Below are 14,373 nucleotides of genomic sequence, written 5' to 3' on the forward strand. Positions count from 1 at the left end.
TCATTGAAGCACTGGCCATTAGCTAACATTCAAAGCGCGTTATCCCTTCTTAGTGGTCGCAGCCCCGCATGCTAAGGATTGTGTTCCACTCGCATCCGGTGGGATGGTGTTCATCCCAGCATTGGGAGCCCGGAAAGCCTTGCCTGAGCCCCCTAGACATGCAGCACGATACACCCAGTAGGGGGAGGGGCGAAGAGGAGCTCCGCGATAAATCTCCTCGATTTGCGACACCATCACTTTATCGGAACGCCAGACCGTCCAAGACACGGCAGACGTAGAAGATTCCTGCCGCCAACCTACGTCGAGTGATGTAGATTCCAGGGATGACATGATTTTACACGAAGCTAGTGTGTTATATGTGGAGTTACCATCGCAAGATCTATTAGGTACTGCTTATCGTCAGGAGACTGATTCCCGTTAAGACAGTTCTGCTTCATCACACAACGGAATGCGCGGGATGCGTACTTAAGACTTGGTTCTTGATGCCACCTCCTCTAAATAGATACCGTACGAAGTCCCTTTTGTGAGCGGCGCAAGGTGCAAGATTAGGCTGAATAGGCGCGAGACGGTAGAACCAAGGAAACATCACAGGAGGTGGGTCATCGTACAAATTAACGCTTCGGATGCAACATGCGTACCTGTGATCCAACTCTTATGACAGGGAGCGTTTGCAGCCGGGAGAATGGATTCTCGCGTTGCAGGATTGAGAACTCAAATACCCTCCGATTTATTGTCGTGTCATGAACGCGAGTCTGTCGAATGCAGGTTTGTGGCCCAAGAGTAGAATGTGAGGGTAGCAATCAAGGGTCCTGGTACGCACACTTGTTGGTCCAAAACGGGCAGCTCATGGGTAAGAAATAGCTCAACCTTAATTCCAGGGGTTTGCTTTATCATCACATCTAATCAATCTAGGTGGATCAGGTGAGGCTCGGGATCACCCTCGGATATGTGCCGAACTCCTCAGAAGTCACATCAAACTTAGCATCCCCGTACAGCATTTGACAAGCGAATTCAACATCATCACATCCATGGACCATACCGGAACAGCCATCCTGACATTGGATTCTCGGTTACGCTGATGCCCACAAAGAATGGCGACTTATCTGGGGCTAGCAAATGCTTGCAGAAGCAACCCATACCGGCCGAGGTGGTCCGAAATGTCCTCAATTCCAAGTTGCATGCTGCCGCTTGACATGCTCCTCGGTCAAGTTTCAAATGTTACGCCGATTTTCTCTTTTGTTGTCTTTTTCTTTCCTTCCTTTTACTCTGGAAACAGGAATTAAAGGCATTTGGCGCGAGAAACGAGCCCCTCAGCGCGCACACACTCTTGGACAGCTTCTCGTTAGTCACGACTTACTCCCCGCCACGTAGGTATTTACGGATGCATAATTGAGATGACCATTCTCTAAACTACCTAGGCCTACATGAGAGCGAATGTATCAACCTCAAATTCTCATAGGCGCCTCTTACCACAACTTGAGCCGGATCCTGACTGCTACCGTTTTGGTTCATTATCTGGGGCATCCCGCAATCCCTTGTACCAAAATCAGGAAACTAGAAACCAGGGAATTGGCACACAAATAACCATAAAATGGCACCATTTTACCACTTTTCTACCTAAGCCAAGAGCATTCATTCATGGGTGACAAACACAATGTACTCATCAGAACTTTCTATTCCGTAATAACAGTAGTCTGGACCTTCCAGAACAGGAGGTTCGCCGGCATAGTTACCTTGCATTCGGGCCAAGAAGTTAGTGTGCCTGAAATCTATAGCTGGGTTTACGCACATGCAGCCGTGCGGCTGGTCAACACCACTGAACCTCGATGACCCTCTCCGTCTGCATGTCCAATTGTTAGGATCATGCAGGATCTAGGTGGGATAAAGTCGCTTCGTCGTATCGTGACTGCGCTTAAGTCCGACATCGCCGAGAAGAAGCACATGGCATGGAAAGCTCCGAGAACGACTCTTCATTCAGCATGGACGAGTTCAAGAGTTCAAATACGCTTTGGGAGACAGGCAGAGATTCGAACCATAGCATTTGTGCCTCATCGTCCTTGTCGTTCTCTGCGACGCTCTCTTGTCTGCTCTTCATCACCACAGTAATTCTCATTACGGCAGAGCTACATGGCAGCAAAGCTCCTCTCGACACTAGCAGCATCGCTGGCTCTGGCCGGCATAGGCCAGAGCGCGACTGTGCCAGGCAATGATGCTGCTCTCGCTGCGGCAGTGGCCGCTCCAAGCCGGTACATCGTCCTGTTCGAAGAAGGAGCGGTCGCCAACTTTCAAAAGAGATACGGCACAATCGTACGTTCCTATGACGGACGAGTTGGTATACATAAACGCTGACGACTTCTAGGATGTCAGAGGATTTGCAACGACCGTGTCGTCGCACATCCAGAAGAACACGAAGCCGGCCCTGACCTTCGATTCCAGCCTGTTTCGTGGCGTCTCAGTCGACGTGCATGATGCGAACTCGACTTCAGTTGACCAGATCAAGGCTATCGAGGGCGTTTCTCAGGTCTGGCCCGCGGGACTGTTCACCATTCCGCCCACTTCAGAGGCTGTGATCTCCGATTCCGACCGGCCCACATGGTCGCCGCACAACACCACCAGGGTGAACGAAGTCCACCAGAAGGGGCAGAAAGGTGACGGCGTCATCGTCGCCATGATTGACAGTGGTGTTGACTACAACCATCCTGCCCTCGGTGCAGGATTCGGCCCCGGTTTTAAGATTGAAGGCGGTTATGATCTGGCAGGCGATAATTACAGTCCCGGGGGACCGACCAACCCGGACTCGGATCCAATGGACTGTGCAGGCCATGGTACTCATGTTGCTGGCATCATCGCAAGCCAGAACGAGTACAACCCGGGTGTGGCGCCGAACGCGCGCCTTCGCATGTACAAGGTCTTCGGTTGCGAAGATGGCACCACCGAGGATGTTGTCATTGCTGGCTTCTTGAGAGCCTTTGAAGAAGGAGCTGATGTGATTACTGCCTCTTTAGGGTCGGCGCTTGGTTTCCCCTATATTGCTGCATCGATTGTAGTATCAAAGATTCAGGCCGCGGGCGTGGTTGTCACTGCCGCCGCCGGCAACAGTGGCAGCGCTGGTATGTCTTTCAACTCCAACTCCTGACACCGCAGCCTTAACTGACCACGTTTAGGGCCCTTCTGGACCACCAACCTGGGAAACGGCTTCGGCACCACAACGGTCGGAAGTGTTGAGCAGAGCGACCGTGTTGTGTACACAGTGAAGGCGCGATCGGCCAACGGCACAACTCGCGATATTGTACAGCCCTCTGAATGACAGTACAAGATATTAGCTGCTGACCAGCCTTTGCAATTTAGGTCTACATGGAACCTACCGGACGTCCATTCGATCTTGTCGGCGATCATGATGCATTCTTCTACCCGGATGTCCGAACCCGTGATGTTTGCGACTTCTTGACTACGCAGCCAAGAGTTCCCAAGGGCGATGTTTTGGTGCAAAGGTGTGTCTGATCCCGAGGATCCTTCTCAGAGCTCTGCTAACGATTCATATTACAGACAGGGCGACTGTGATTGGTCAAGAATGGATTTGATCACTTGGGGTCGGGTCGAATGGGTATTCTACTACGGCAAGCAGGGAGAGGGACTACCAGTTCCAAATCGCTTTATTCAAGATGCTGGAGCTCAAGCCAAAGGATGTAGGTGGATATCATGCTGAAACTTTCATGACTGCGAAAGCTGATCGTGACACGTAGTGGCCGGAATTACCTACGAGGACGGGCAATGGCTGCTGCAGCACTCCGATAACAACATCACTGTCACGTTCGAGTTTGAAGAGAACCCTAGACCAGTCTCTCACCGTTGGACCGACGCCAATGGAGTCAGGACGAGTGCTTTCAGCTCCTGGGGTCCAACATTGGATTGCAGAATGAAGCCAGAGATCGCCGCGCCCGGTAAGCAAAAGCCTTTGCAGATATGCTGCTCTTCTCATTCGGATGTCTCCTAACACATTCCCGCAGGCGCAACCATCCTGTCCACGTATCCGCTCAAGCTTGGGAAGTGGGCCACACTTTCGGGAACTAGCATGGCAACTCCTTACGTATGAGTCCAAACTTCACGGCGAAATGATCGCATGTGCTGACGAAGATGAAGATTGCCGGCGTTGCGGCTCTTGTACTAGGGTCCAAGGGAGGCCGCGCTGGCTGGGGCCCTGACGCCGCACGATTGGTGCACGAAAGGCTCATTGCCAGCGGTCAGCCCGTCTCCATGAGAAACGATAACTCTGCTTATACGTAAGTTCTCGGCCGAAATTGCCACATTTCACCTCTCATACAAGCCCATATGCTTACACGGCTACAGTCCCGTGGCCAAGATTGGGGCTGGTATTGTTGATGCCGTCAGGGCGGTCGAGTACGACACGTTCGTGTCGCCTGCCAACCTCAACCTCAACGACACCGTGCACTTCAACGGCGTGCACACAATCAAGCTCACGAATAGAGGCCAAGAGGTGGTTACGTACAATGCTACCCACCAGAATCTGAATGGCTTTCAAGCGATTTCGATCAGCACCAAATACGTGGACACAAACCCCGACATCGCCGGTTACTTCGCGTCGGTGACCTTGTCAACCGAAAGTGTCACAGTCGGACCAGGTGAGACGGTTGAGATAACGGCGTCATTCACGGAACCGGACAACGGCGTCTACGGGCTCATGCCCGTGTACGGTGGGAACATTCATTTCTGGGGCTCAAACGGAGAAGACGTCCGGGTAACATATATGGGTAAGAACTGCAGTCCTGTCAGTCGATGGTTTTTGCTAATCTCTCCTTCTTCTGTGCAGGCGTCAAGGGTTCTCTTTACTCTCAGAACTCGTGGCTATACACCCCGTCATTTATTCAGAACAAGAACTCGGACAGTCTTATTGGTTTCCCTGACGGGGAGGAATATTTCATTGGCGAGTGGGAGAAACAGCCGGCAGCTCTTTATACCAACAGCTGGGCCAGTGAGGAGCAGAGTTTCGATGTAAGTCAGCAACATCCCAGCATGGAGAACTTCGAGAATGGACGCTCGTGGCTGACTGTGGTCTGTTTATCTAGTATGTGGCCAAGGACTGGACGCCTGAGGACTGGGTTTACCCTCCTGTTCCAGGCAAGAACAAGTGGTTTGGATCCATGACCAGTTCCGAACGTGTTTTCCCCGCTCTGTTCCAACCTCGAATTCCCACCGGGAGGATGTTTGCTTATGGCTCCATGAACATCAGCCAGGGCACTACTCTGGTACCCGGTGAATACCGCATCCTGGCCAGGAGTTTGCGGATATATGGTGATCGCTCGAACTTGGATGATTGGCAGACAGCGTTGTCCAATTGGTTCACCCTCAAGGCGCTGCCCCCATCAAACTCCACCACCACCACCACATCTCAGACGGCTACTTCTACTTCAACCACTGCACCCACCTCCGCTGCGCCACTCCCACCTATCGCTGTTTGCGGCGAGTCCGTTCCCATCAACCTCACGGCTCGCATTACTACAGAGACCAGCAGGTATGGTCTCATGTTGAGCTCGGACTTCTTGGTCTACGACCGCCGCGGCGACGGTACGCATTTCGAGTGGGCCCTGACCAACGAAGGTTACCTCAAGACTCGCGACATTTCGCGCAGTACACCAGTGGACATCTACGCAGCTGTGCATTCCAACAATAACAGCCTAATCTACATGTATACGCCTGGCCAGATATCGGGAGCGTTCTCGTATCTTACTTGCGCGCGACAGGGAACCGAACTACTGTGCACAGCCAACGCGAAGTCTTCTTTCTACGACTGCCAAGATCCCGAAGACAACGAGGCCTACGTTCACATCCGCAGCGGCCCGGAAGTTCGGAGCGGCTGTCGGCAGGTAACTTTCAACTTCGAGGATCTTCCGCAGGCCTGCGACACGCCAACTGCTAGTTCTCCTGCGACGGTCAGCGCAGCTCCGACGGTGAGCCTCATGGTTTGAGAGTGGAAAACTTTTGGGGGGAGGGGTTTGGGGATTTATGGGATCGATGCTTCATCATTCTTTTCCCAGCTTCACGGTCACTCTTTCGTTATTGTCTACCTCGTGGACAGCCACCCTGGTCCCTGTTTGGGAGCGATTCTGTTGCTTATTTGTAACCTGCTGTCATTTGCTTTACTTTTCTACTATGTACATATTTACAGACAAATTATAAGAAACATGACATAGGTCACGAAGTCATTGCCACATTGTCGTGTTGTGTTGTGTTACGGGCAGAATTTTATTCGGGCCATTTCAATCCTGAATCAAAGACATTCGTGCCTTTCAATACATGCTAGGGGTATGACGATTGGATAGGAGACATTGAGGAGTGCTTGTGTTGGGTGCTATTGGTGTGTAATATTGGGGTAATCTTTCGCTTCGCACTTCTCAGAGGACCAGAGAATTTGGTAGTTGCTATCACCAACCGGTCGGTTTAGATCAAAGCGACTTGAATGAACTTGGATATTTGCTTATGTCGCGATGGGGCCCCCACCCCCAAGCTTGGTCGGCTTGACTGTTGTCGCTGAATTGCATGGTGACTTTCGGCTTCATTCATGAGAGAGCCGCCCGACATGGTTTTCTGTGATCGGCGTCCCGCCAACAGTCTAACAGGAAACCTTATCTTCTGCCAAATCCAGAACTCGTGATTATGTGTCCCGGGAGAACCGTTCCGAGACCAACTCAGTGGAAGAAACGGTGATGTGACTAGTTCTCCATGTGCTGTCTCTGAGACCACCCCGTCCATGTGCTTGCAGGACTAGGGGGAGGCGCTAAGCCATACACCTGATCCCGCTTGTACACACTACCGTGGCCCCATGTTGCACGAACCTCCTGCTGAGCTTCTAAGCGTGCCAAGTTAGATCATTAGCATCGAAAATGCTCGAGTCGGAGCGAGCGGGACATTTTGCGAGATTCTCCGGCCTAGGCGCCTCACACTTGGCGGCCCCAAATGCCGAGACGCCATAACGATACGTGACCCGACTCCCGAGGGCAAGTAATGATGACATGTATATCAACTTGAACGATTCAAAGACTTTTGGTGATGCACTCTGGCCCTCCAAAGTGTTCCCGGCAGAGGCATCTTGTGATCAACAAGGTGTGCCCGCAGGCGGTAACCGGCTATGCGAAAGAATCAATAAATGAAAGTTAGAAGGAAAAAGGAGACCTCTCCAAGGCCCATATCGGCAGCGGAGTTTTGGATTTCTGTTTTATAAAATCGTTTCATCAGCCTACAGCATAATTCAAGTATAAACTTTTTGTTCTGCGATTTGTATCTTGAAGAAGAAGAACGACTCCAGCGCTAGGTACAACGGCTCCGCGCTGAAATGTAGACTTGGACTTCAGCGCGCAGTAGTCAAAAGCGCTTTTGCGCGAAACAGGGGCTCGGGCTTGAGAAGGTGTCCCTAAGGTCCCCCTACCTTATGCAGGCTTTACATAGCCCCGAACTCTATGTACGCCTCATACTTATAAGAGAGGGAGTGCCGTGTTAAAACAAACACATATCTGTGGCTTCCTGTAATCCATGGTCTATGGTACAGTTTTCAGTAATTGAATATCAACATCATACTGCCGATCTGACTTTAAGTCATTGGCATCGGCGTCATCACCAATTTCACGGAGTCGCTCGTCTCGAGCTTGCATACGTTTATGCTCGCCTTTATTCTTTTCTCTCTCCATCATTGACAATCAATATGGAGCCTCTCGAAGTTCCCTTAGCGCCAGAGGCGACGTTCGTGAGGATGAGAAAGGACTACTCCCGATCTCTGCTTCAACTTGAGCCTTCGCAGCAGCCTACTTGGGGCAGAGCAAGCCGCGGATCCTGGATGCGCTCAGTCGGATCACTATTCCTTGTGATGTTCGCGCCGACGTTGGTCATCTCCACCACTGTCACTCTTTCTGCATTCCAAGGCTCTCTCTCCGAGTTCCTGAAGGCCGTTCTACAGCACGGATTGATCTCTGTTGTATGGTCAAATTGGCCGCAGTTCAGTCTCAAGGTCACGGGCGTGTTTACGCTCTGGGTTATGTTCCAAGGCATCCTCTTTCGATATCTTCCGGGGCCAACACACCACGGTCAAAGAAGCCCCGCCGGACATCTGTTGACCTATCGAACTAATGGATTAAATGCTTGGTTCGTTACCCATGCATTTGCCGCTGCGCTTTGCTACTTCGACTTTTTGGATCCTGCCTTTATCCCAAAGAATTGGGGCAGTCTGGTCCTCTCAATGAACGCTGCCGGCCTAGTGCTCTCTGTCCTGGCTTTCATCAAGGCGCATCTGAGACCAACGCATGCGGATGATCGGAAGTTTAGTGGTGAGGCAACTGCGAAAATATGTTTGAATGCTCCTATAAAGATTAACATTTGCCAGGATCGGTATTATACGACTTGTACATGGGAATAGAGCTCAATCCAAGAATTTGGGGTGATTTCGATCTAAAGTTATTCACCAACGGTAGACCAGGCATCATTGCATGGACGCTCATGTAGGTTTCTACAAAGATTGACCGAAATTCGCACACTTATGCTGATTCACTCCTAGTGATTTGTCCAACATCGCGTATCAGTATGAGATTCATGGCCAGATCGACCCTAACATTGTTCTTGTTACCATCCTGCACGCAGTATATGTCCTTGACTTCTTCGTCAATGAGTCCTGGTACCTGCGCACTATCGACATTGCGCATGACCACTTCGGCTTCTACCTAGCTTGGGGATCTTTTGTCTGGCTCCCTAGCATGTACACCATTCAAACCCAGTATCTTGGACTTTACCCAACAGCCACATCAACCATTTACCAGGTCATTATCTTCTCTATCGGAGTTGCTGGGTACATCATCTTCAGGTCCGTCAATAGCCAAAAGTACCGGGTTCGGCGCTCCAATGGCCGTTGCTCCATCTGGGGGAAGCCAGCAAAGGTCCTTGTTGCATCTTACAAGACCTCAGACGGTCAGAGTCATCAGAGCCTTCTCATTTGCAGTGGTTGGTGGGGCTGGTCGCGTCATGCCAACTACTTGGGAGATTTGCTTTTGAGTAGCGCAATGTGTGCTTTGGTGGGATCTGACAAATGCTTGGTATGGTTCTATGCGATGTTTATGACGATCTTGCTGGTGCACCGATGCATACGCGATGAAGCAAGGTGTTCGGAGAAGTATGGAGCGATGTGGGAGGAGTACTGCAAAACTGTTCCGTGGCGAATCCTGCCTGGGGTTTGGTGAGGTTTTGCGTTCAACTCCAAGCCCGTGTCAATATCGAAGCTGAAGATATATAGAACATAGAAGTTATTACCACCGCCTGTGCAAAGCCAGTTTATTTCTAATCATGTCTTCAATGATCATGATTTACGAAAGCCAGCGTCTATTGGATAGAGTCGCCATGAACTCCCACCAACAAATCATTCGTGCCGTATGTTTTCCATATTTGACACCTAGGTAGACTACCAGTTCGCCCGGAAGACAATGAACTTTGTCACAGTCTCTTCAATCAAAAACGGCATATTCTTTCTCACTCGAATTCAACTATTACAAGAACTTGATCTTCACACATGTTCCTCAAACTATAGTGCTTCAACCATCAACGAATGGCCTTGAACTCCAGCCAATGACCGGTCAGATGGCAATGGAGTTGAACTTCTTGTCGACAGTGTTGACATGAATTGGGAGGCAGACTTATAGGGGCAAGAAGAGAGTAAGAGTTCACTGAAGCGCAGGGCGGAGACAGGACCACAGAAAGCGTTCGGATGCTGAAGCCATTGATTGCCGAAGGCATGTGAGCACCAAGCAGACGCAGGAACATCAGATTAGATGCATCTGCTTTGTAGATCTATCCAATTCCTCGAGCTAAAACATATCTCATGCTATCCAATCATTGAATGGTTTACCTTTGGTGTATTTGCCTGGCAAAATGAACCGTCGGTGTTTGTGTGTCACTGCTCCCGACCGCGATAGGGCGCACTTGTCACCTAAAATCGAACTGTCCCAGTGAGTTGGTGGGGTCAATCCGGGCTTTGCAGCGCCGGATAATGAGTCACTGCCCTGAACGCGGTCCCGGAACTTATTTCCAAACGCCGAACTTCCGATTCGAATGAGACTCTTACTTCAAACGCGTTTCTCGCTCAAATTGATCTCAAGTCCGGCGTGTTATTGCTTTGTCGTTATGAGTCTCTCAGCGCGTGCGACGGTGGCGTCAGCACCCGCCAATGGCTCACTGCTATGGGATGTCCAAGCCGATCTCTGGAACCCAGACAGCAACCCTCAGGGCTACGTGAGTTTGGGCATGGCAGAGAACGTCTTGGTGCAAGAAGCCCTCCTCAAGCGCGTTGCGCAGGTTCCTGTCATCCCAGCTACAGCCTTCACTTATGGCGATGGCACAACTGGGTCGAAGCGCCTCAAAAACGCCCTCGGAGCGTTCTTGACCAAGCATTTCCACGCCTATCGGAGGGTGGAAGCTTCACACATCACAATCACGAACGGCTGCAGCGCAGCCATCGAGCACCTCGCCTAGGCCTTCGGCAACCAAGATGATTTCTTCCTGGTGGGCAAGCCATTCTTTCGCGCTTTCGTGCTCACGACCGGACTGCGGGTAGCCACAAATCTCATATCAGTTCCATGCGAGGGCCTTGATCCTTTCGGCATCGACGTCGTCCAGAACTACGAGAGAGAAATAGTCCGGGCCCACGGGCGTGGCCAGAAAGTGGCAGGCATCATTCTCTGCAACCCTCACAATCCCCTCGGTCGATGCTACACAAGGGATGCAATCCTTGGTCTTATGAGACTATGCCAGAAGCATGAACTTCATCTCATCAGCGATGAAGTCTATGGTCTCTCGACATTCACAAATGATATTGATTCCATCCCACCATCGACACCATTCACATCTTGCCTCTCCGTCGACACCACGAATATCGTCGATCCGGCTCTCATTCACGTCGTCTGGGGGGTTTCAAAAGACTTTGGCTCCAACGGAATCCGCCTCGCTGCTGTTATTCCCCAGGAGAACCCGGCACTTCATTGAGCCTTGGTCCCCGGTGCACTCTACAGTATGAGCTCATCTTTGGCATACCACACCTTCTCCAGCATTCTAGAAGATGAGAGCTGGGTAGATGATTACTTGGTAGAAAACCGAAGGCTACTTGCTCGTCATCACAAGTTCATAGTAAATTGGGCTCGGGATCACAAGATCACATATGCTCCAGGTGCAAACGCAACATTTTTTCTATGGGCTGACCTTGGCAAGGCATACCGTGACCGACACCCCGAAAAGATCATTGAAGACCCAGAGAAGGAGATTATGGCAATCATGTTACAGCACAAAGTCTTTGTTGCACCTGGGCAGGGTTTCGGAGCGGAAGAGAATGGTTGGTTCAGGCTCGTGTTCTCGATCGACCTCAAGACTCTCACCGAAGGCTTAAGTCGAATCATGCTTGCCCTTGAACACCAGTGAAAAACGCTTAGCTATAATATTCTAAACAAATCATAGCGGCATAGCAAACATATTCAATGAAACCATAACCGTCTCAATGACCGGCGGACAAGCACATGCGGGAGTAGCCCATAATAAACGTCCGACTATCCTGCCCCCTTTGACCAGGATTCCGACACCCTCAGGAGAGGTAGTGTATTTAGAGTAGCGGAGTCCAGGTATTCTATAAGCAATGGCACCAAAAGCTTCAGACCGCTGGTTGTAGATAGCCGCGCGGTACACAAAGTTTCTGCGGCATGTTGGGCACTGCGCTGCTGTCAGCCATCCTTGATGGCGCATGTCGCCATGCACAGTACCTCCGAGGGCGTACACATGATGTATTTGGGGCAGAACATTGGCTCCAACCCAAGGTGGGGTTTGAAGTATGTACATTAGGTTGCCGATCTCTGTCGTTAATTCAGGGGGTGGTCGTTCGTGGCCCTTGAGACCCAAGTTGTAGCATGTCGTCAACAGCTTGGCCAGTTTGTTTCGGCGCTCTTCGTCATGAAGTATAGCCTCAAGAATGCCTTCTGGTAAATGGAACCAACGCCCACCAAGAGCCTTGACAAACTCCTCGACAATCGGTCCAATAAGGTTGAGGGCGTGGTAGATGTGCATCCAAAAGCCTTCCAGATTGGGTCCATGGCGAGGTGCTCGCTCCGTCCAGAAAACCTCTCCAATTTTCGAAAGCGTCAGTCGTGGTCTTTCAGAAACGCTTTCGAATTGAACTGGGTATAAAGGGTCTTCCGTCCTTGGGCCGAGGTTGAACGTGGCAGCATCGAAGTACCCCTGCCGCTTCACTGAAGGAGAATCTGCCCAAGGACCGTCACCGGGTGTCATGAGAAGCGGGCTCATGTCACCACTCGCTAAGCATGCGTTTTGAACAATGCGAGATGCCTCTTCCAGGTCGTCGGAAGGTAGCTCAGAAAACTCAGGACCAATGAGGCCGAGCAGGGCGTAAAAGAAGTCTTTCTGGGAACTACAACCCCTGCGGCACAATAGTGAGAAAGCCATGCCGAGATCCAGTCTTTTTCCCTCATTGATGATCTTCCGCGCTTCCTCGGGCTTGCCAAGATTCCAAGGAACGATGTTTTTTCCCAATTTGGCATAATCCTTTTCTAGGATATGAACATTGCCGACTTCACGAATGGATGTCTTCCAAGCTTGGAGTATTTCCTGGATAAATACGTCCTTAACGTCGGGTTGAATCTGGTGCCCATGTATCATGACCCTGAGGTGATTTGCTCGGACGAACTCCATCATCGTCCATACTCGGCTGAACCACTTGGCGTTGCAAACACCTGTGATGCCTGAGACTCGCTCCTCAAGTGACTTCCCATCACGAAGTCTGGCAAGTACCTTAGCCGTAACATCTTCCATCACCACCAATGTAAACCTCGAATTTTGAAAGATTTTCGGAATTAGGGAAAGAATCTTCATTTTCAATGGATCATGCCACTGAGGGACACTTAGATAGTCGTACCACATCTCAATGCTGGAACTCGTCTCTTTTTCCAAGCTCTCGTATATAGAGTTTGCGGATGAAAGCACTTTGCGGGCTATTTTGTCGTCGGTTACTGCGTTCGTCGAGTGTCCATGGTTTTGCACATCAGAGACTTCGGGATCCCAGACATGGGAAATTGTTGCAAAATTGACGTCCTCCATACAGCTGAGGTGCCTGTCAAACAGCAGGATCTTCCTTCCAATTGAGTCGTAGACTCTGCTGAAGTTCGGAGTCGTTGCCGTCGCGTCGGAGTGAACTACACGGAGAGTTCAAACCAACGCATCAGATCCGAGTAGAAGCTGGCACTCGACGCATCGAAGATCGTCTGGGTGCTCCTCATACCAAAGAGCCGACAGCTTTGACATTTCAATGCTTCAGGACTCTAAGTCCGTATTTGTCCTGTTCGCTTCGGCGTCTTCGAGGTTCGCTATGTTGTCGGATCGATGTCTTCGTGTGCTGACATCTACGAGCGGGGTCGTTCCACGAACTCGGAACCTTGAACAAATTGAGCAGTCGCTGTAGTCACACAGGATTGTGAGATCACTTCTTAAATCAAGGACGTCATCCCACCCTCTGCCAAAATATTGCTCAGTAACGTACCACTTTACGACTATCGTCCCCATCCTCAAGCATGTCAAAAGCCCTGAATTGGACCAACTCCCGGGTTCAAACCCAGTCTGATTCGTCCATATGTGGGAATTTGCAGGCTTATCAACAGGACCCCTGGAATTCCGTAAGCATCCGATGGAGATTTCATGTAACCATGGACAAGGCTGGCAAATCACATGTATGGAAATGACAGGAATGTGGTCTGCTTCCCCCAGAACTTCCGGAAGATGTGGGCGCACCGGCCAGTCCGATGGGGGTCAGTAACTTTTAAGATCTACCTTACGTCGGTGGAGTCGCATGCTATCTTTGACAAATGAAGCAGACAATTAACTCAGTCAACGTATTTTATTCTCTTTCTGATAATGAACTTGACGAAGAAGACTTGTAGTTTCTCTGAAGTTAACTGATAGGGTAGGAACTCAGGGTTTGGAGCAGGTTTTACCAAGTTTCCAGCCCGCCGTATGAGTGACTACATGTAGGTAAGTCTCATTTGCCGTAATGCAATGACTTTCTTCTCTTACTTGGAAATTCCTCCTCTTTGTATCGTTTAATCTAGTTCTGATAATCACTCTCCGTTGTCTCCAGCTGTTTTGCATTGGTTGGGTTATGAATCTCAAGTCCCAAAGATATTGAGCCTCAGAGCCTTAGTTTTGTGACTTTCCCCATTACTCGATCGCTTTCTGAGCCTGTGATTATCCCAAATGGCGTTTCAATGACAGATTATTATGTCATTTCATGCATTTTTGAGTGATGATAATAACACATTCAAATATAGATATCAT

The 14,373-nt window shown here is 50.3% G+C and overlaps 4 protein-coding genes across 4 annotated transcripts; 3 read left to right on the forward strand and 1 right to left on the reverse strand.

The window, feature by feature from the left end:
• Nucleotides 1-2,127: 2,127 nt before the first annotated feature.
• On the forward strand, nt 2,128-5,984 carry vpr-13 (Minor extracellular protease vpr; the record flags this gene model as incomplete). The annotated part of the gene is made up of 11 exons (XM_032028916.1): nt 2,128-2,307; nt 2,360-3,110; nt 3,165-3,289; nt 3,349-3,491; nt 3,547-3,686; nt 3,744-3,941; nt 4,008-4,087; nt 4,141-4,280; nt 4,348-4,769; nt 4,829-5,010; nt 5,085-5,984. The coding sequence occupies 11 exons, from the start codon at nt 2,128-2,130 to the stop codon at nt 5,982-5,984; spliced, it is 3,261 nt and encodes a 1,086-aa protein (XP_031891436.1).
• Nucleotides 5,985-7,714: 1,730 nt separating this feature from the next.
• Nucleotides 7,715-9,051, forward strand: dhcr7 (7-dehydrocholesterol reductase; the record flags this gene model as incomplete). Its single annotated transcript, XM_066150896.1, has 4 exons — nt 7,715-8,333; nt 8,390-8,504; nt 8,561-8,863; nt 8,958-9,051. 4 exons carry the CDS (start codon nt 7,715-7,717, stop codon nt 9,049-9,051), a joined length of 1,131 nt encoding a protein of 376 aa, XP_066009665.1.
• Nucleotides 9,052-10,173: 1,122 nt separating this feature from the next.
• Nucleotides 10,174-10,521, forward strand: Accsl-0 (putative inactive 1-aminocyclopropane-1-carboxylate synthase-like protein 2; the record flags this gene model as incomplete). Its single annotated transcript, XM_032028918.1, has 1 exon — nt 10,174-10,521. One exon carries the CDS (start codon nt 10,174-10,176, stop codon nt 10,519-10,521), a length of 348 nt encoding a protein of 115 aa, XP_031891430.1.
• Nucleotides 10,522-11,490: 969 nt separating this feature from the next.
• On the reverse strand, nt 11,491-12,858 carry CGGC5_v001907 (uncharacterized protein; the record flags this gene model as incomplete). The annotated part of the gene is made up of 1 exon (XM_032028919.2): nt 11,491-12,858. The coding sequence occupies one exon, from the start codon at nt 12,856-12,858 to the stop codon at nt 11,491-11,493; it is 1,368 nt and encodes a 455-aa protein (XP_031891431.2).
• Nucleotides 12,859-14,373: the final 1,515 nt, after the last annotated feature.

The sequence above is a fragment of the Colletotrichum fructicola genome (genome assembly GCF_000319635.2).
Source record: "Colletotrichum fructicola Nara gc5 chromosome Unknown KSG_Nara_v1_contig01, whole genome shotgun sequence".
NCBI classification, from domain to species: Eukaryota; Fungi; Ascomycota; class Sordariomycetes; order Glomerellales; family Glomerellaceae; genus Colletotrichum; species Colletotrichum fructicola.